Genomic DNA, 23,687 nt, shown 5'->3' with positions numbered 1-23,687 from the left:
AAATGCCCTCCGCTTCACTAAATCGTCAGGTAACAGTTCATGATGCCGATGGATTTTGTACGGATAGCATCAGAGGGTACGCCTAAGTGCCAACCAAACAGTAGTGTATGGAATGCCGGTGTGACGTGCGACTGCACGAGTGCTGACTTCCCTGTGCATAGATGAACCCGCTACAGTCTCCATTTCTTCCTGAACTGTCTCAGCAGCATTACGCCTTGTGCCACTATGAGGTCTATCATCTAGACAACCCGTGGCTTCGAACTACGAAATCATTCTCGCCACAGCTGCATTTGTCAACGGACCTTGACCCATTCAAATCCCCTTCCTATGGCGATAGGATCGTAACGCTGAACTAGCACATTCCCCATTCTGATAATGCAGCTTCACTAAAAGTGCCTTTTCAGGTAACGTCAACATGCTGTGACTGCTGGTGCATCTGATTCTCTCTCTCTCATTACAGATCCTTTTATACACGATTGTCACGCGCAGTCACTGACGTTTTGCTGTCCAGCGCATCTGTTGGACATTTTGTGAACTTTTTTTTGTTCTAATAAAACCCCATGTCATTCCAAGCATGTGTGTCAATTTTTACCTCTCTATCTACATTATTCCATGGTTTATTAAGTTTTCAAATTTACACTGACTTTTTGATCACCCGGTATATATATGTGTGCTGACAATAGCTTTATGTATCTACCTGTTGCCTGAGAATGAGTCATCACTTTAAACTGGTAGCAGTACATAAAATATAACATGCAGCTCTGGTTGGTCATTATTATATTAGCATGCATTTAATATGAAATTATTATTTTGTTTTTTTTCTTGTATTTGAATTTTACAGTTTGTATCTTTCTTGTGTGGTTGTTCTTTCAAAGACGATTTACAAAAACAGTGGCTAATATTCACAATATTGGAAATCCCTTGGGAAGACCTCCACTTTGCAGATACCATTAATGTTCATTCTCATTCTCAAACACTGTAATTTTGCTCCTTTATCATTTTGTTATTGTTTTTAGTCAAATGTAACGATAAATCATTAATATCATATGCAGTTAATAGCAGGTAGGATCAACATGTCAACACTGTTACAGACATATACCACAATGTTGGTATCAACTACACAATCACATAAAGAAAAGGCTGCCATATTGCAGTTCTTGGGATCTGTCAGATACAGTTATCACCAATATGCAGGCAAAGGATTTTGAAGGAACATTACACATGCTCTCAATAATTTATTACACATGCAATAAATGTAACATGCAAAAGATCTAAGCTAGTTGTGTCTCATATGGCACTGTTTGAAATCTTTGATGATTTTTTGGGTACCCTCTTTTTTAGTTCGGTTCCATGTAAAAACAAGCTTCAGTAAATTGGGGATCACCAGGAAAAGGGGACAGGCACCTAGGACTTCAAAATAAAGGGGGGGGGGGGGGGGGAGAGGGGAGATACCATCAACTTCATGATAAATTCATCAATTGCCTAAATGTAGGTAGATTGTTTACTTCAATTTCCTTCACTGATATTGGTCAGATGACATGAGGGGTCAGTGATTTCAAAACAGGTAGAGACAGGGCAGATTGACTCAAGTCGTTTTACGAACCAACCCGGTCCATCTCCTTAGTTTTAACTTTTGAGCAAGAGTAACAGTCATTAGCAAGTACAATATCTTTTTAATTTGTTTACAGCATGTTATATGTCTACTTGTATATTCCTCACTTCAAATAATTGGAAGTGAACTGACATCTGCCAAACAACCGTTTTTCTCTGCAATTAGGGCATATGTAAATTAACTGTGCATCTTAGGGCCACACTAGTAGTGCAGGAAGTGATTTATTGGGAAAACAACACACTGTGATACAGAAGGTGGAAAACTTCGTATCAAAATTGGAAACTTTGCATCAACAATGGAAGAACCTATAAGAGTATCCTGGAGGATTGTCAGAAGCTCACAAGCAAAGAGGAAAAAGATTATGCTAATACTTCAACAATCATTGCTATGGAAAAAGATAGTGAGTTCTTGATCAATAAACAGTTGAATCAGATAAGATCTTCTGAGTTAGCAGAGGCAGTCATGAAGAGCTGAGGGTGAAGTGAATATGCACTGTGTGTCTATGTGCTTATAATTCAAATTTTAGACATAAATATATTTGAATTAAGAGAACTGGAAAACCCATTCATGTGTAGTTTTAGAATTAACTGTGATCTCATTTGTCAAAGTACCATCTCGAGGAGTATTTACAATGCTGCAGGGGTTAACCATTATTGAAAATGGATGGCGAAGCTGTTTATTGCTTGAAAATGTTCGTGTGAGAGAAGCAATTTGATTTGTGACCACAAGAAGAGAATGAAATTTGTGATTTTGTATTTTCCTTATCGCAGTGCATGTTGAGGCATGGTTCTAAGCCACTTCTGAGGCCAGAACACTGTATTTAGTTTTCAGTATGCTCTAATACTTTATACATGTCAAACTTTCTTGTAGGTTTATAAAAACTGGAAAATCGTTCATGGTACCTGCCTCCTGTTCAGTTTCCATTAAACAGAGGTTTACAAATCCACCTACCCACGATGATGGATCTCTATTAAAATCTAAATGTTGAAGGAGCTTGCTCTCTGACATACATAGGGATTCATAAAGAACCAAAATACATACAGCTGATTGAATTTTACAAAAAAAGAAGTACAAATGAGAATAGATCAACATCCATAAAATATCCACAATGGCAATGTGTGCCTGTTGAGGACTTAACACTTCCACTACTCGGTGAGTTGTTTCCTTTACTCCTCAATTATTTACGTTCTGTCAGAGCTTTCCATACCACATTTAGGAATTATTCAATAGCCACCACAACTAGGTCTAGATAGAGCCACTGGTTTCTCTTGACAAAAAAACTACTTAGTCAATGCAAGAGCATCACAAAGATGTTCAATAAACTCTGGTGGGTGACCCTACGAATGTGTCTCACTTTTGAAACTTTAGTAGTCTACATTACAATGTTGTTGTTGTGGTCTTCAGTCCTGAGACTGGTTTGATGCAGCTCTCCATGCAACTCTATCCTGTGCAAGCTTTTTCATCTCCCAGTACCTACTGCAACCTACATCCTTCTGAATCTGTTTAGTGTATTCATCTCTTGGTCTCCCTCTACGATTTTTACCCTCCACGCTGCCCTCCAATACTAAATTGGTGATCCCTTGATGCCTCAGAACATGTCCTACCAACCGATCCCTTCTTCTGGTCAAGTTGTGCCACAAACTTCTCTTCTCCCCAATCCTATTCAATACTTCCTCATTAGTTATGTGATCTACCCATCTAATCTTCAGCATTCTTCTGTAGCACCACATTTCGAAAGCTTCTATTCTCTTCTTGTCCAAACTATTTATCGTCCATGTTTCACTTCCATACATGGCTACACTCCATACGAATACTTTCAGAAATGACTTCTTGATACTTATACCCCCATCCCCTATATACAATGCATGCTGCCCACTTGTGTAAATATGTAAATGTTAAGTCCTTTTGTCACACTCTTACCATCAATACATTCAACCATCTCTTCATTTTTACCTATACCTCTCATAAGAGGAGGAAGGGGTGGAGAGGAGGGGAAGACAAAATTAAAATAGAAAATTAAGAAATCAGTTCTTGATGTTAACATCCAATGCCTGTTTCAGCGAATAGTTGCAAGTAAGTTTATTTGTTGGAAATAATAGATCTCTTACCATTATTTGACCACAAGTATGACAATATCAAAATTTTAGCTGTATTAAATGATACACAGAAATAAAAAGGTTTTATAATCATCAATACGTATTGCTTACAAAGATATAATAAATGAAACTGGAAAACTTTACTTACATCACAGGAATGATTGATGAACCTCGCTGCATTGCCACGCATAGTAGCATCCACCACTAACTGATCATCAATTCTAAACATGTAGCAACCGATGCCTTTAGATTCATACAATTTCTCCCTCTTGTCTGTAAGAGTTGAACGAATGACTTCACCTGCATACTCTATAACCATCTCACCAGATTCAATATCTCTAAGACAAAACAGTCCTCTTCCATGAATATGGGACTGGTAAACACCAACAGCTTTGTTTGGGTTTGTTCCTTTCAAATGCCGGAAACGCATAGCCATTGGCAGGTTGGAGCTCGTTGCACGCCTGAAATTAAAGATATTTCAATACTCAAAAATGAAACTGTATTATGATAACATCATGTGTAAATTACAAAGTCCTGGTGTGGGCTAAATGAAAACAATGATATCCCCCTTCATTTTTGTATCCAACACTCAACTCAAGAGTACTCCAAACTGAATTCTTTAACACAGAATCTAATCATCCTAAAGGAATAAAATGCAGAAAGGTTGTATGGAACAGTGAATGATTTTCAAGACACAAAATCTAAACTGTGAATTAACTTTGCCTGCAATTCTAATGCAATGTGCAAATACAAATAAGCAAAGTAGCTCACTGTTACCACACAATCTATCATTCTGCGAATGTCTATCACTTTTTGGCGCTTCTTCCAGCAATAAGTGCACTCTAACTGCTATCCTTTATTTCAAAGTTTAATGCAACATGTTTCTGCAACATTCAAATAATAATTCACTATTTCAGTTATTTTATTACACATTACATTTACACATGCTGTCTGGCAGGAATATTCTTGGCATCTTAAAATACCAATTAACTTTCTACCATGAATCAAAGAGCACATGAAAATATAAAAACCATGTAATACAAAGCATAGTGTTGCCCCTATCAGAACAAAAGTTAATAAGAAAGAACGCAATAATAATAATTCAAAGGGTAATAAAATATTTTTCGAAAGAAGAAGAAGAAAAAGATGAAAGACAGAGTAAAACAGTTGCATTCCACCTCTAAGAATAAGTATATCCAGATTAAACAGTAATACCAGTCTCAGAAAGATGATTCCCATGTTTGAAGAAGGGATCAACCCACTCCATGCACATCTGCATATCTCAGAAGAAATTTTTTTAAACTCTTGTAACTTTTACGCATACCTGCTGTGACAAAGTTGGACACACTTGAGATTTTCAGTCTTTGTCAGTGCACCCTTTGGATGCTGTGCTCAAACAAATACTGACTGGATAAAAACATATTTCAGTAGCTATAGTCATTGAGGGCAAAGATTCTTTATCTGTTTCACTCTTTTGACATCCCGATGTGTCATCACTACTCATCGCAGCTATCACAGTTCCAAGTAGGAGCATGTAGTGCTCTATGGGGGACTGAAGAGAGATGTGATTACGTACACACTTGCTTCTTCACACAAGTATTATATAGTGCATAATTATCGGAAATATACAAGGGTTGGACAAAAATATGGAAACACGAAGAGAAAAGCACACTTGAATGCAAATGCAGATACCAATCAAGCCTTCAGGTTTCGCTGTTATATTTGACCATGAACAGCATTGTGCAATGTTCTCAATGCATTGCAAGTGTCAGTCGTTTTCAGAACAGTGTACTGTGTAGTTGCGAGTGCATTATTTCAGAGCTAAGTGAATTCAAACATGGGCAAATTGTTGGTGCTAGTATGGTGGATGATTCTGTAACCAGGTACCTGAAATGTCTCACATTTCGAGAGTCGCCATATAGAAGATTTATACCACACATTATGAAAGTGGAAAATCATCATCTGCTAAGTCACAATGCAGACAGAAGTGTGTGCTGAGTGATTGTGACAGACACCCACTGAAGAGAATTGTGACAAAAAATAAGGGAACAACACATGCAAAGTGCTGCAGAACTGAATGTCACACTCATCAACCATATCAGCACCAAAACAAAATTAAAGGAGTTCCATAGTGACACAAATGGATGTAACAGGAAAACGTCGTGCTGAAGCTGTAAAACCTGGACAATGGGGCAACAGAAGAAAGTCATTTGGTTGTACGAGTCTTGCTTCACACTGTTTCTAACTTCTAACTGAGTTTATATCCGAAAAGTGAAACATGGCAGAGGTTCGGTGATGATTTGAGCAGCCATATTGTGGTACTGCATGGGCCCTGTGGGTAATCTACAAGGCCACATTACTCCCAAGGATTGCTTGTCCATCCCATGGTACAATGGTTGCTCCTCAATGGTGTTGCTGTGTCCCAAGTTGACAGCATCCCTTTTTACACAGCTCGCATCATCCAGAACTGGTTTTTAAGCATGAGGATGAATTGTCACATCTCCCGTGTCAACAAGTCACCCGATTTCAATATTATCAAGCATATATGGTCTAGCTCAACGAGTCTGGGGTTCCAAAACACCTGGTATCCTTACTAAGAGGTCTTTATAATAGCCATATGAGGTGCATTCAAGTTCTAAGGCCTTCGATTTTTTTTTCTAATTAACTACTCACCCGAAATCTATGAAACTGGCGTTACTTCTCGATGTAATCACACTGCAGACGTACACATTTTTCACAACGCTGACGCCATGATTCCATGGCAGCGGCGAAGGCTTCTTTAGGAGTCTGTTTTGACCACTGGAAAATCGCTGAGGCAATAGCAGCACGGCTGGTGAATGTGTGGCCATGGAGAGTGTCTTTCATTGTTGGAAAAAGCCAAAAGTCACTAGAAGCCAGGTCAGGTGAGTAGGGAGCATGAGGAATCACTTCAAAGTTGTTATCACGAAGAAACTGTTGCGTAACGTTAGCTCGATGTGCGGGTGCGTTGTCTTGGTGAAACAGCACACGCGCAGCCCTTCCCAGACGTTTTTGTTGCAGTGCAGGAAGGAATTTGTTCTTCAAAACATTTTTGTAGGATGCACCTGTTACCGTAGTGCCCTTTGGAACGCAATGGGTAAGGATTACGCCCTCGCTGTCCCAGAACATGGACACCATCATTTATTCAGCACTGGTAGATACCCGAAATTTTTTTGGTGGCGGTGAATCTGTGTGCTTCCATTGAGCTGCCTGGCGCTTTGTTTCTGGATTGAAAAATGGCATCCACATCTCATCCATTGTCACAACCGACGAAAAGAAAGTCCCATTCATGCTGTTGTTGCACGTCAACATTGTTTGGCAACATGCCACACGGGCAGCCACGTGGTCATCCGTCAGCATTCGTGGCACCCACCTGGATGACACTTTTCGCATTTTCAGGTCGTCATGCAGGATTGTGTGCACAGAACCCACAGATATGCCAACTCTGGAGGCGATCTGTTCAACAGTCATTCGGCGATCCCCCAAAACAATTCTCTCCACTTTCTCGATCATGTCGTCAGACCGGCTTGTGCGAGCCCGAGGTTGTTTCGGTTTGTTGACACACGATGTTCTGCCTTCATTAAACTGTTGCACCCACGAACGCACTTTCGACACATCCATAACTCCATCACCACATGTCTCCTTCAACTGTCGATGAATTTCAATTGGTTTCACACCACGCAAATTCAGAAAATGAATGATTGCACGCTGTTCAAGTAAGGAAAACGTCACCATTTTAAGTATTTAAAACAGTTCTCATTCTCGCCGCTGGCGGTAAAATTCCATCTGCGGTACGGTGCTGCCATCTCTGGGACATATTGACAATGAACGCGGCCTCATTTTAAAACAATGTGCATGTTTCTATCTCTTTCCAGTCCGGAGAAAAAAAATCGGAGGCCTTAGAACTTGAATGCACCTCGTACTGCAACCATAAACGTAGATGGTGAATACTCGGAAATTTTTTGATGTGACTAACAGCGTCAGATAAGGTTGCATACTGTCACTTCAGCTATACAATATCTATGCAGAGAGTGTAATCAGGAGAGTGCTGGATGGCTGGGATGTTGGGATTTCAATTGGCAGCGGAAAAATTAACAATTTATACTTTGCAGATGATACTACAGGTCATAGCAGGACGTGAGGAAGAACTTTGTAATCAGGAGTGAGAGATATTAGTCTACACCTTGACCTATAGATAAACATGGAGGGATTGGGAGGGGGGGGAATAATGGTTATAAATCACCAAGGCATCGATCAAAATCAACTTACAGGATGCTTAAGGAATCTGGAGATAGTGAGTGATTATGTATACCTAGGCGCTCTGATCAATTGCAAAGGAAAGTGTGATAAAGAGATAAGAAGACAAATCATTCCTGGCCGAGCCGCAATGGTCAAACTCACTAAGATATGGCAGAATCGGGCAATATCCAAGACAATGAAGATGTGCTTGTTAGAAGCATTGGTGTTTCCTGTATTCTTATATGGATGCAAGATCTCGACCGTGAAAGGTAGTGATAAGAACCGCATTGATGCCTTTGAGATGTGGTGTTGGCGAAAATGCTACATGTATTGTGGACACAAAAAAGAACAAATAATAGAAGAATTTAAAATCACAAGAAGGTTATCTTCTCGTCTCAGCCAAAGATACCTTCAGTTCCTTGGGTACATCTTGAGAAGGAAAGGGGATAATTTAGAGAAGACCAACGTGCAGGGAAAAATTGACAGCAGGAGACCACGTGGGAGAGCAGCGAACAGATGGTTGGATCAAGCGAAGAAGATTAACAGCCTGCAGCTTCACGTCATATTAAGAAAGGCCAAAGATCGCTGTGAAAGGAGACATCTGTCTAAAGTTTCAACTACATAAGAATGAATGAGAAAATGAGGTCACGACACTCAGCAATGTGTAAAAACTAATGATGAATGGGCTAAAAAAAACCATTGTTGGCAGTTTTTTTTCCAATGTATGTCAACGTTTTCCTCAGTTTGTAAACTATTGGAAAGCAGTAGGGGAATGAAATTTTATATTCTAAGTTATTATGTGCAAATTTCAGGCTTATTCCATAATTACATCCAGAGATATAAAAAGCAAAAATTCATATTTCTCCACAAGTGTCCTTTTTTTCCCCAGCTTACTTTGCTTCACATTATCCACATAAAAACTGATCAAAAATTTGTGTTATTATTTTGCTTAAGAGAGTGCAAAAAGTTGTACAAGGTGGCCAAGTTTTGTTTCTTTCAAGTTGCTGGAGACTATGCATCAAAACTGCCAAACAGTCAGGGATACTCTGTTGAAAGCTGTGCTATGGGGTCAAACAAATGACTATATCTCTGCCAGTATTATATTAGCAAATGTGTGTTCTTTGGGAACATGTGTGAATGTTCACACAAAAATTTCAGCTAAATCAGTGATGTTCATGGGTGAACTACTTCCAAAATTAGACCACTTGTCACGGAATGGCCCAAAGAGAAAATCAAGTTTCACCGTTTCTTTTATGTACCTATCACATCTAAGCCGCTGTGAATGTGATGACTATTTTCATCCTTATGAATGTAAATAAGTATTCTACATTGCTTCAAAATGAACTAAATTTTCCATTTCTGCAGTTTATAGAGAAAACACGAAACGGATCATAGGATAACAAGAGAGTGTTCACAGTTCCTCTGCACAAGCCTTCTTACACACCAACACACATCTGTAAAGCCCACAGTGTTTTTATCCCAGTGGTAGTTGTTAGGTCTCTATTCAATTTTCATTTTTTTCCTTTTCTGTACCAGATGCACTGTTTGCTCATGCTATGTTACAATAATAGAGAGGTTATTATATCATTACTGTCAAAATTATTTCTATATTATTGCTTAATAGAAGTAGTTGTTTTACAGTGTATGTGATGAAACCCCCCCCTCAACCCCACCCTCCCCCCCAATTTAACAGTAGATGATATCATGAAATTATAAATTGGTTAGATAGAATAGATTAATAAATTCACACTTAGTTGCTATTACAGCATATTTGTAATAAATAGAATTTAAACATTGGAAAGAGTGAAGATAGCCTCTTGCCATATAACCAAGGCACATACAGACGACTCAATATACAGTTAAAGTTAAGTTCTTGGGCATGTGACCTTCAATGCTAGTGAGTGAGTGAGTGAGTGAGTGTGGGTGTGTGTAGATGTGTGTGTGTGTGAGAGAGAGAGAGAGAGAGAGAGAGAGAGAGAGAGAGAGAGAGAGAGAGAGAGAGAGAGAGAGAGAGAGAGAGAGAGAGAGGGGGGGGGGGGGGTGTCTTGGTCCAAATGGATGACCCCCCCCTTCTTTTTTTCTTATTGGTGCCTCCGTTATTGCTCAGAACTTTATATAGTGAGTTGTTATTTTTACTCTTTCTGTTGTTTTTATTCCACCTAGGAAGAATGGATTTTTTCAGTACCATATTACTACTTAAGTAATTACATAAATGCATGACACTACAATATATCACAAAACCTACCTGTTACTCATTAACTCGCTGTCATTTTGTTGAACAAATTTCGGAGGGTTCCTGTGGCTGGAGGCCAGCCAACTGAACATGTCATAAGGTCTTCGAGATTTAAAAGGTTCAGTCCTAATGCATCCACTTTTATTAGGAGGTGGCAAAGTGTCCAAGTCATCCTCTGGTCGTGATGTCCGTTGTTTGTGGTAACGAGGTTTGTATTTCACACATCGACCAACTCCTGGTAATTGTTCAACGAGATATCTAACAGCATTATGCTTCAAGCCGAGAATCTGTAAACTTTTCTGCGTCAAACTAAATGGATTCTGTGGTAGTGGTGGCATTTTGTTCACAATTCGAGCATTCTGAACAGCATCAAACACTTTCTGCCATGCCTCACTAAACGATTTTGAAGTGCAACAAAAACCATCTTGAGAACAGATTTCATACATAATATAAGATGATTTTTCTTCAGAATTTTCTCCATTACAGTATACTGGTGACGTGTCCCTACTGTCATCACCACCATTATCATCCTCGTCACCACTATCGTCTTCATTCTCATCCTCGTCACCTTCGTCACAATCATTGTCACCATTTTCTTCCTCTTCCTCCTCGTCGTCATCTTCACAACATTCGGTATCGTCATCCTCTTCATCATTGTAACCATTAGTACCACTGTCATCGACATTCTTTTCAGTAGTCAAATCACGTATATCTGGCCTACTGTCTTTCTCAATACTGCCACCAGTATTACAATCACTGTGAGCTCCAAATCTGCTATAAGCATCACCAGCATTATCTTCATCACTGACATCCATGTAGTTGCCCCCGTTATTGGTAGCACTTCTGCCGCCGCCGCCGCCACAGCCGCCGCTGCCACCACCACCGCCACAGCTACTGCCATCACAGTCATCTTTTGGCAATGGAGATGCTGCTCTTTCTTTTTCAGTGTCACTGCTATATACAGACACATCAGCATTTACTTGTGGAACAGTGTTGCATGTGAAAAAGGATTTCCTCTCTTCTGGACAATTTGTCTGAGTGTGCAGTTGTGCCACATTCTGTTCATCATATTGTGGGCTGCTGACAGAAGTGTTACATTCTGAGGAAGGCTTTCTTTTCGGAGAACGGTCCAAGCTGATTCCAGAGGTACACTCTATATCCTCCTCCTCGTCTCTGTTCAAATGTACAGCTTCTGCAAAGGTATCACTCTCCATGACATCAACAAACTTAACATTCTGCAGCTTCAAAATACGGCTTTCGTCATTTGTTAGAGATGTACTGAACTTTCCCTGCTTTTGCAAAATAGGTTTTGATGAAGATAATTTGTCAGATAAATTACTAGCTTTAACTTTGATATTATTATGTCTGTTTACAGCTGTTTTAGAGGGTGGGATTGCGTCAGTAATGTGTAACACTGACCTGCCGTTCCCTTCTTTATCCGGCTCTTCAACTGAATTATCATTAACTGGACTGGTTTGTCTAGTAGCCAATCTTTTGTATTTTCCATGTGACAGTGTTTCCCTCTTGCAGGGAGATTCTGTTACTTTGTGTCCAGGGCGTCTACTGATGACTGTAGGTGCTGACGTATTGAACGTGGACGTATCATTATTGCAAAGTTGATCTTTAGAGGAAGGATTGTGGTTATAGCTAATTGCTCGATTTGGCAAATTAGCAATACATTTTGGTTCATTATATTCTGTGCTAACTTCTAGACTGTGGTCCGGTTCTCTATTGATTACCCACAATTCGCTAGGATTATTTGTCAGATGTGCTGGAATATCCGAAGATTTTTGATTAAAACTGAGAGCTCCGTCTTCCGTTACTACATGCGTCAGCACTTGTCCTCCTATTGCTGCCTCACAGCGCTTCTTACATGCACAGCAAACATCAAATGCATAGCAATACACACATGAACAGCAAATTTGGTTTTTCTTTCTTGTTGACACTGATTCTGCACGCTTTGTAAGGATAGTGGTATTAGATTGCAGACATGTGCAGAATATCTGATGTCCACTGTTTTCAGACAGCTGCTGCTCTGCTTGGATAAGGCAGTCCTCACGGTCAGACTGTGACTTGCCTGAACATTTGTCACAAGCATTTCTGACAGGTGACGCAGGAGGACTCGTGTTAACACCACTGGTCACACATCTAGGTGTTATAATTCTTGCCATTTCAAAACGTGTGTGGGCACCAAGTCTAGGATTCATGATCTTTGTTTTATCATAGGGCGTGTTGACACCAGTGCTTACGCGCCTGGGTGTCATTATCTTCGGAAATTCAGAATCGGCGTTAACAAAGTTGCTCACACGTCTGGGCGTCATGATCTTCGGAAATTCAGAATCGGCGTTAACAAAGTTGCTCACACGTCTGGGCGTCATGATCTTCGGAAATTCAGAATCGGCGTTAACAAAGTTGCTCACACGTCTGGGCGTCATGATCTTCGGAAATTCAGAATCGGCGTTAACAAAGTTGCTCACACGTCTGGGCGTCATGATCTTCGGAAATTCAGAATCGGCGTTAACAAAGTTGCTCACACGTCTGGGCGTCATGATCTTCGGAAATTCAGAATCGGCGTTAACAAAGTTGCTCACACGTCTGGGCGTCATGATCTTCGGAAATTCAGAATCGGCGTTAACAAAGTTGCTCACACGTCTAGGTGTAATGATCTTTGGAAATTCAGAATTTGTGCTAACACATCTTGGTGTCATGATCTTTGGAAATTCAGGTTTTGTGCTAGCACATCTCGGTGTCATGATCTTTGGAAATTCAGGTTTTGTATCGTTTGACATATCAAAGGATGTGTTCACACCAGTGCTCACACATTTAGGTGTTACGATCTTTGGAAATTCAGGATTTATGCTAACACTACTGCCCACACATCTAGGTGCCATGATCTTTGGAAATTCATGATCAGTGCTAACACTACTGCTCACACGTCTAGGTGTCATGATCTTTGGAAATTCATGATCTGTGCTAACACTACTGCCTACACGTCTAGGTGTCATGATCTTTGGAAATTCTTGATCTGTGCTAACACTATTGCTCACACATCTAGGTGTCATGATCTTTGGAAATTCATGATCTGTGCTAACACTACTGCTGACACATCTAGGTGTCATGATCTTTGGAAATTCATGATCTGTGCTAACACTATTGCTCACACGTCTAGGTGTCATGATCTTTGGAAATTCATGATCTGTGCTAACACTATTGCTCACACGTCTAGGTGTCATGATCTTTGGAAATTCATGATCTGTGCCAACACTACTGCTCACACGTCTAGGTGTCATGATCTTTGGAAATTCAGAAATCGGGCTACCATTATTGCTCACACATCTGGGTGTCATGACCTTTGACATTTCAAAACACGTATGCCCACCACTGTTTACACACCTAGGAGTCACAACACTAGACATTTCGGGGGCCACATCAACACTGGTGCTCGCACATCTGGGTGTCACAATCTTTGTCATTTCAGGGATTGTTCGCCTGCGATTCTCACTTCTCATAACTGTCTTTAACGTAACTGATGTACACGTGCTAGATGATTCAGGGTACTGAACAGCTTGATCTTCTGTGCACACTTGTTGAACTGGCAAGAAAGAGTGATCATACGAAGGCACTTGCATGCTGACAGTCGAAGGTGGGCAGTTTACATACTCTGTATTTCTAACAGGAGAATTTGATATAGGAGTTTGTTGGTTAATAATAAGGTAACTTGGCTGGACTTCCACAACAGGTTCTAATGTTAATTCAATTACAGGTCCTAATTTGCTAGCCTGAAACACTTGTGTCGTAGTTGCTGAAAAACTGCTACTCGCAGCAACCACACCAGGTAGAGCAGCAGAGACAAGTTGGCTCGAAGACATAACTGTATTACTGACTACTGTCTCATAATTTGAAATATACATAGGCTGTCCAGCTAAATACATTCCTCCTGGCTGTGTCCCATACATGTCCATAGATGGCGTACAACCAATCATTGTCTGCTCTGCCGAAACACAATGAACCGCATTTTGCTGTGTGGGAGGAAGTACTGTCCCAAGAAATGCAGAATGGGGAGCTGGTGACTGGACATTTGGCACCAAGGGAAGCCTTACAAAACTTTCTGGTGCCTGAACAGGGTAATTTCCTGAGACTAAAGGATTTGCACTGACAAACTGTTGTTTGTTATACCCATTAGTATGTGTATCAATAGTTGCAACCAGCTGTAAGTTCTGTCCTGTTTGTTGCTGGAAAGCTTCAATAAATGTAGGAACAACGCTTGGAGATGGTACCTGCTGCATTATTACTGCTGGTGCATTAGAATGCTGACTCGACTGAACCTGGACATAGCTGTTACCCTGACACAGATGCTGTTGATAATGCAGATCGGTATCTACAATCGACGTATGGGTACTCACCCCGTCGACCACATTACTCTCAACTTCAAACTTCGAGGATGATTTCAATTTCAGTCTTTCAAGTACAGGTGAGTTCTGAGGAGGTGCAGCAGAGCACTCAACACTTTCACTCCGCATAGACAAATCTGTGGCATCAGTCTCTCCCAGAACATTTTCACCTACATTACAACAAGTTTCAGTTGTATCAAACTGCTGCCTTTTGGTGCATTCTTCCTCACTAGAGCGTGTATTTTCTGAATCACTTTCACTTGTCGAAAGCATAAAATTATTGCAGCATGTTGACAAATGGCGCTCAAAACTTTTCTTTGTCCTGTAGGTACAGCGACACTGAGTGCAGCGCACTGGCTCTTCTTCAGTATCATATGTCTTGTACCAACTCTTTCCGTGCGCCTGGCTTGAGCTAGAGCTACAGTTACAAACAGCTCCAAAATTACCTCCAGAATTAAAATCTGAACTGCAACGTTGACAATTGCCACAACTTCTCAATGATGAGGAACTTGCTTCGTAAGCACAGTCTGACAGCTTTTCATCATCAGAACGAGGAGATCGACCACCTTCACTGCCACTGCTACTCAAGGGATCGACAGTACCATCTAACTGGAGGAATCGTGTTTGTGGGCGGCCGTTCCAAGGTAGGAATTTGTTTTCCTTCCCTTCTTCCTTTGTGAGTGTGACTTTCCCCTTACTGCTGTCCGACGGCGACTCCTCATCGACTCCGCACTTAAGTTCTGCAGGTGACTCAGTTGCAGTAGATGAAACACCCGAGGGCGGTGATCTTGAAAGTGTTACGTGACCACATTCTGGCAAGCGCAATTCCTGCAAAGTATGTGATGCATCTGAATCAACAATAACAACAAAAGGATTTTCACGCACACTCCTTCCAACGGTGTGAGATAATTTCCGTCTTTTGTATGCCGAAGAGTAGTTGCCATCAGGTTTACTATTCCATGTCGTACTACACGCTCGTTTCCGTCTTTTAGGAGGTTCATCAGATGTAATGTCGACAACATTATTGTGCTTTGTTCTTCTCAGTTTCATTCTCTTGGTTCGTTTTACTTTATTTTTACTCAAACCGGCATTCTCTGCAGACTTTTGCTTTGAAAGGGTGCTCTTGTGGCACAAATCATCTTGATCTTGCACACTCACTTCTAGAAAACCAGGTTTTTTGGTGTTTCCCATATGGTGATTATTTATGAGATTAGCCTCATCTGTACTACTAATTTCTTTTTCTGTCACTGATGGATCATTCCCATAAAATCCATCACTTTTCTCCATAGCCCCCATTTCTTCATAAACCATCAGCTTCGGTAATATATCCTGCATTGAAATGCCATCTATAAGGTCGTGAGGCAGATCTTCAAAAATAGCTTCTTTTAGTTCAGGAGGCAAAAGATCAGCTGCATTTTGTGAGTCATGAAGTGAATTCTCATCAACATCTTTACTGCTCACAATGTCTAACATGTAATTCACAACCTGATAAACAATTTTATCATCAAGTGAATGACACTTTCGCTTATTCTGATACTTGCGGTACGGAATTCGTCTTTTAAATTTGGAAAATTTCTTCTGGTTAATTTTTGAAGATAATTTTGAGTTATCTTTCAGATTCTTTGAGTCATTTGTTTTAATTTCATGTCTCCACTTGGAAATTTCATTAAGTTTTTCCTCGACTACATGCCTTTCTTGACTATGATCTACTGTCATGTTTTTTCCACAGTCAGGAGACTGAGGTACATTTTTATTACAAAGCACAGTTTTAATGTGATATCGAACTATTCTCCACGGTTCTATCGAAGACCAAAATAATCTTGTACACGAAAATCCATTTGGTATAATAGCCTCTGGAGTATCAGAAACTTCACTAACAAATTCTCCTATATTTTCAACTGAAAGTGAACCAATCATTAACCTAACCTTTTTAGGTTCAGCAAACTTCTTCTTTTTACGGTCTAGTTCCACATAAATTGGGCGGCATATTTCAAAATCTGATTCATTGTGCAGAACTTTACCAGTGGCACCTTTTGCATGGGATGGGCAGAAAACATTTTTGTCATCCATAAAAGTGCAATTCACTTTCCTCGCACAGGGGAAATGGAAGGTTTCTGGACAATTTCGTGTGCAACATCCTACACTTGCACCTCTTTTTCCACAATGATCACATCGTATCTGACGGCCTCGAGACATTGCACTGTGAACATTCTGTAGTGATCCATCTATTTCCTCAAACACTTCTGCTGACCACAGAGCACAGTTTGTGTGTGCCCATTCATTCTGTCCACAGTACAAAAGTCTGCCTTCTTCAGCGGGCAACCCATCACCAACACCTTTACAAAGGACACAAACTCTATTATCCTGGACAGAATACCCGCTGTAGAAATCATCTAAGGATTTCCCTAACATTTTATCAGGAACAGCATGAAAAGAATCATCCAATATTGACACTTCCATTGAACTATTATGATCATCACTGCTAGATTTTTCTGAAATTATTCTTCTCCTCTTACTTGGTTGTGAGTTACGTTCACAAACAGGATTATTTGAAACACGTGCAAATTTAGGATTAAACCATGGGAAAACTTCCTGCATATTGTGATAATATAGCTGAAGTAAATCAGAGCAGTGAGATTTATTTAGGATGTCTTCCATTTCCTGATGAAACTGCAGAACTGATGTGTACTCACTGGAATTAACTTTATTTTTTACAGACAGAAATGTTAAGGATGACTTGTGTTTCAAATTTTCCAAACAGTTGCATTCAAGAAACTCATCCTTTGGTATATCATCACTGCACAATTTCTTGGAACTGGCCTCAGTAAAATTTTCAAAGCTCCTGCTGCTGCTACACTGTTCTAATGACAGCAAACGGCTGGAAGCTACAAAACCCAAACATGATAATGCATGTTCCTTCAGCTCCTCTGCATCATTTCCCCCACAAATTTTCAATTCTTCATCAGTGCTGCTAATGCCAGAATCACTTGTAGGTGTCGCAAGTGAAACCTGATGCACTTTGGAAGGCGATTTAGTAGTATCGTAGGCAGAGGTATCAGATAATTCTGTACACTGAACATCAACTTTAACTGGGAAAAGTGAGTTTTGCAAGTCCTTGGAAACACAGTCCTTTACGCGAACAGAACATTCTTTTAAGTTATATTTCTCTCGCCAAAGTCTAAGAGAGTTTTCTGACAGGTATGGTACAACAGTTTGCCCTTGGGAGTGAGGAAAACATTTTTCATCTGAACAGCTATTATGCAAATTATATTCACGATTTGACAATCTCTGATCTCTGGCACAGATATTGTCACGTTTTGAATCTGCCAAAAATTCATTGTTGTCATCATCAACTTCATACGTCGTTTTTACTTCCACACTATATTCTACATTCTCAACATGCAGATCTGTAATACTGAGAAATGTGTTGTCTTCACAATTTGAGTCAGTCTTTTCACCCAAGCACATATTTCCAATGGCAGTGGGATCCGAATGTGTATTTATGTTATCATCATCTATTAAATTGGGATGATATTCACAGTGTTTCTTTGGACTGCATCTGAGCATCGAATAAGCTTTACGATTTTTGCTCAGTAACTTCAGCACAGTTAGGTATCCTGCTTTCATCTCTTCTTCAACAGCATACCACCATGGAGCAGGAGGCTTCTCACAACACTTCCTGTAGGGAAGAAAAAGGGATTACTAGATATTTGAAAAGAGAGAGCACTGAACAATGTTTATAACTATAAGGTGAGAAAGCACAGAAGCCAGCCAGGATACTTTTAAAAAAAAAAATGTTCATTTTATATTGGAAATTATACACCTACAGGGGAGGGGGAGGGGAAAAAAGAGGGGGGGCGGGGGGGGGGGGGGGGCGGCAGATGCTGTTAAAAGGACATTTTACAATGTGTAAGGGTCGAATAGACTATATCCATTTATCACATGTACAAAAATTTGGAAAGTTATTGGTAAAATGTGCTACATTCTTCCTTATTAATGTACATTTGTCATATCAACGGTATGCAATGAAAACCTCATAAGTCGATTTTATTAAATTCTGCAATTGAAGCAAAAACAGTTTCTTAAAAAATAAAATGGTTTCTTAAAAATAATGTAAAGCAATACAGAAAGTTGCTACATGTGTAACTGTATAGTAGAAGTCCAGTTACTGACAGATTAGAGAAATCTGAGCACTTTCAAATCTTCCTTTGATTATGGAGTCACTGGTTACAGCAATTACAAGTTTTCACAGACAGATGGACTTATGAGGTTTTCACTGACTGCCATTGATATACTGCTTTGTGCAATCTAAAGTTTTAAAAATTATGAAGTTTGTAATCTGCCACTGCTTTCATACTCTGCAAGCCACAAAGTGTTTTATGATGCACACAGGTCCCTCATGTCAGTTTCACTTGTAAATGCACTCCCTTACCCGTTCTGCAAATTGGTGCTTCTTGTAAGGTACATCTTGCCTGCAAGCCCCCCTTCCCCGCCCCCCAATTTTATAACCACACGAATGAAGGTGAGCACTACATTCATAGAAAAACATTGTGAAATTTTGAAGGTCAACTTTTTGTAAGCCATTTACGTTATCTTGTCATCTCTCTGATGCTCAAGCATCAACCACATAAACCCATCACAAATTATACAATTCTTCCAAAATTATCACCTTATTTTCTTCTTTCTTTCTTGGAGACTAAAAGTATTAAATGGTTGGAGAAAGCCAATGGGAGTCCAACCTACATCCTTCACACAAGGGCATGTGTTACACACACATTTAACAGCAACTTTTACATAGAGAAAACATATATTTAGGCTGAGAGGGAAGCAAACCAATAGAGCTTTCTGTAGCCAAAACCATCAAAATTTGAAGTGTACAATTACTGATATTTTCGAAACAAATAAAAATCAGAATATCTTGATAGATCACTGCAGACAAAAATGAAACAATAAAACAAAACTACCACAGAACAAAGGGGCTAGTTTAAAATGGCTGCAGAATTTTAAAAAGTTATACAAAGGAAAAAACAATGAGAGAAGAAAGTTACAGGGAAAAGTAATCTTTCTAGCCATCTACAGTGTTCAAAATGAAAATGTTAAAAGACAAGTATAAAGTTCCTCACGTACTAATAATTTCGCACATTAATAATTTACAATATGTAACTGTATGTACAACTACAATGATCTTCGACAGCATAGATTCTCAGCCCCAAAAGTGTATAGGTTATGAAAAAAAACCTGCAAATTTACAGCAATACTAAGTTATCACCACAGGATTGGTGATTAGCAGAAGCACAGAAAAGTCATTCCTGATGACAGTATGAAGATGTACAATCTTTGTATCTACTACCTACTAATATTTAATGCACATAGTGATAGGGAGGTACTCCATTCTTCTAGAATCTTTTAAAATATTCCACACAGAAATAGTGACATAATATTAGTATGAGACATATCCAGATGTAACGAAAATATTACACAGAGTAAGTAATATCATAATTTTTACAATATCTGGCGTCTTCTGGTTCCTTTTGCATGTGGGCATATGAAGTATCATTTGGTAAGGTCAGATTTCTTCCCTGTAAACAGCTCAGATTCCAAGAATGCCGTGATGGTAACTCAAAGTGGCTGCAGTATGGGGGAGGAAAAGTATGATAAAAAGAGAATGCTTGCCCTGAATTTAATTACAAACCCTCCGCAAAGGTAAATAATTCAAAACTGATCTTGCTACAGGCCCTTCACTTGTAAGTTACCAACTAATTCAAGACTGAAATCTGGCAAAAAAAAATTGAACGTTTACACAACAATCAAAAACAAGTATCTTTTCGCACACTAAATACCCCACAATAGCCTGAAGGAACATGCAGTACTTAGTTGCCAAAATTCAATTTGTTTCTTTACCATCATTTCTTGTTCTGTTTTATGGCCCTGTTACTTCCCTACTATTTTTATTAATTTGGTCTGTACGTGCCCACCACTCTGTTTGCATACTTAATTGCTTTTTCTGTTGTGTAAACCATTTTAATTCTGACTAGGCCTTTTATAATCACACAGTGGTTTGTATCTTAAAGATACAATCTGTGGTCATTTTTATGTAATGTATTTACCCAAATGCAAGCTGACATTATTTGCAATTTTCATGGTACAAAAATGTATCTGCAGCTTAGACTCAAGGCAAAGTCGAAGGAAGTTCTGAAAAATGCCGCTAGAAGCCTCTGCAAGCAGTTATTTTGCCACAGAAGCCATTGTCTTAATACTTTGAGTATTGAATGCTAAGTATTTTTTATCAGGGCGGAAATTCAAATTTAATATAGCTCATCTTTAAATTTAGCAATTTTTCAAATATTTATAGCAATACACAAATGAACCCCCCTATACGCACGACTCCCCTCCCCCCCCCCCCCCCCCCCACACACACACACACAAAAATATATATCAAAACAGATGTTTTTAAGAAACCTGCAGAAGTTGGCAAGCATGGTAAGCGCAGTTTTGCATTTCAACAGCTCCAGTTCCATTCGGAAGGTGCCGGCACACACTGATGCACATTGAGCCATTTCTTCATGCTGCTAATATTCATGATATAACAATAAGAAATGTTTCACTGCCTTAAATTAATTTCATATTCGTGAGTACCAATAATTTCCACATCTGAACAAGAGGGTCCTTATAAACAAGCTTTTACATAACCTTGTTACTTCCATGAGAGACTTCTACTATAGCACATGACTGACATGAATCATATGTCATCCCTAACACCATTTTTGTTTTTTCCATTGACCCCTAGGAGAATGAGAGCAGTGCTTGCTCAACATTTTGAGACAATACATTTGGATTTCACCCCTTGCTTCAGGCTACTTTAGTACTTTTGTACAGTGCCAGGTTTTAGTCTACCATGATTAAACATGTTCACTATACTGTGAAGTTGAAAAGAGAAGTGATGGCTGGTGTTATACATTAGAAGTTGTGCTGAATGATCCTGTTAGGTAACACTGACAGACGTGCTTACCCATGAATGCAGAAATTATCCAAGTGAAAGTACACGGAGTTGCTCGATAGCAGAAAATCATGAATTTCAAAGGAATCCGCAATTGGGTTGCCTGTATCATAAAAAATTGAAGATTTTCTCTTCGTAGGCACATTTCAACTGCACAGAAGCTGCCAGAAAACTATGAGGAAAAACTCGTTGAATTTCAACATTTCATAATCAGAAGGTGCACCAAAAATAATTATCTTCCTCGTCAACAATTTAGGAAGAGACAGATTGCTACTCTCCATGAAGAAGACACGTTATGTGGCAGACAGGCACAAATAAAAGACACTTACACAAAGCTTTCGGCCATAGCCTTCATCAGCAAAAGAGAAAAACACACTGTTCATAAACACAAGAAAGCAAACCTCATGCACACGTGACCACCAACTCCAGAAGTGCAGTGGTTCGTATCTTAAAGATAACACCTCATCTGTTGTCATTTTTTATATACTGTATTTTCCCAAATGCAAGCCAACCTTATTTCTAATTTTTGGTGTCCAAAAATGTAGCTGTGGCTTAGACTCGAGGCAAAGTCTAATGGCATTCTGGCCCAAGCTGCCTCAGATGGCAGTCGTGTGTGTGAGGTGAGCATTCTTGTGTGTATGAACTGTGTGTGTTTCTGTTTTGTTGACTGTACACAGCAATCTATCTTTTCCTACATTGTTGGTATTCCTATATGGAGCTTCCATTATCTTCTTGGTCAGATAGGTAATGTGGACCAAACTCTGGTATATTTCGATATGCCAAGAAATTACATCCTAGAAGCAACTGGAGAACAAAGATGTCAAGATAATCTCTGTAGGTGCTGAAATGCAGCGCACGTCTGACATGCTTGCCTGCACAGCCAATGGTCACAAACTGCCACAATTCAATGTTTTTAAATGCAAGAAGTTACCTAAGTCCGAGGTATTTCCAGAATGTGTTATTGTACATGCTAATGAATGGCTGGTTCACAGAGGACTTGGTTTAGAGTGGATTAAACTTGTATAACAACATCGTACTGATGCCTAGCTAGGTTTGCCAAACATGCTGGTACCAGATTCATATGCTAGTCATACTACCCAGCTGTAAAGAGGAAATCAGTAGAGAGTAGAACAGATTTAGCTGTAATTCCAGGAGGGATGACATCAATTTAACAGCCATTAGATGTCTGTTTCAAAAAAACCATTTAACGAGAGACTTAAAAATATGTACACACAATGGCTAACAAAAGAAGCTCAGCAGTTAACACATACACGAAGTGTTAAGCATGCCAGCTTGTCTCAAGTGTGTGAGTGGATAGACCAATCTTTGAAATGTGTACTGAATAAAATTATCTATCACGCATTTAAAAAAATGATATGTTTCTAACTTTCACATTTCATCGAAAATCAATTTTCTTGGTAGATAGGCGACGGTATCCAGTCAGTCTGTGAGCCTATGCTACTACGAATGAGAAAGACAGTGTGTGTGTGTGTGTGTGTGTGTGTGTGTGTGTGTGTGTGTTTATACTACTATGAGTTGTAAATTTGTGTTCTTGTATGCCACATTTTTGGGGGCTTCTCTGTAGCGCGACTTGCCTGTGACATCACCGCTCACAGCCCACTTGCATGTAGTACCTATTACAGCTGCCATAATTTGTTTGTCGAGCAACACTGACTGATGTAGGAGATACTGTAGAAGAAACATTTTCCATAATGATGACAATACTTACAGTTCACACTTTGTATGGATCACTTGTGCTGTAAATCATTCTGTGTAGACAAATATACTGCTTAGAATGTTAAAAAAGTAATTGAATCTAGATGATACAAATTAGTGTCTTTAATACATAGATTGCTCTTCGCCAAATTTATATCCTTTAAATCAACTGTGATGCTGTGTGTCAAGCCAAAATGTACCTTTCTTGGATGAAAACACTATACTTTGTTGAAAGAAATAATACTTCAGATGAAATTCATGTGATATGAAAAGACTGACGTATGACTCAAACACGAGATATGGTAGAGTCTGCTAAAGTCTTAGCGGCCCCAATTGCAATAGCTCCACAAGGAATATTTTGAAAGACATCGTGGATCTTCACTGC

General features: G+C 39.5%; 1 protein-coding gene across 1 annotated transcript in view; it reads right to left on the bottom strand.

The window, feature by feature from the left end:
- Nucleotides 1–23,687, bottom strand: part of LOC126471220 (histone-lysine N-methyltransferase trithorax) — a 233,252-nt gene that overhangs the window by 24,941 nt on the left and 184,624 nt on the right. The window contains exons 12-13 of the mRNA XM_050099344.1: nucleotides 10,211–18,268; nucleotides 3,857–4,169 (exon numbers count right to left, since the gene is read on the bottom strand). Coding sequence (XP_049955301.1) covers nucleotides 3,857–4,169; nucleotides 10,211–18,268 — 8,371 coding nt within the window. The remainder of the gene's footprint in view (nucleotides 1–3,856; nucleotides 4,170–10,210; nucleotides 18,269–23,687) is intronic.

The sequence above is a fragment of the Schistocerca serialis genome, chromosome 3, assembly GCF_023864345.2.
Source record: "Schistocerca serialis cubense isolate TAMUIC-IGC-003099 chromosome 3, iqSchSeri2.2, whole genome shotgun sequence".
Lineage (NCBI taxonomy): Eukaryota > Metazoa > Arthropoda > Insecta > Orthoptera > Acrididae > Schistocerca > Schistocerca serialis.
This window is presented reverse-complemented; position numbering and strand designations above follow the sequence as displayed.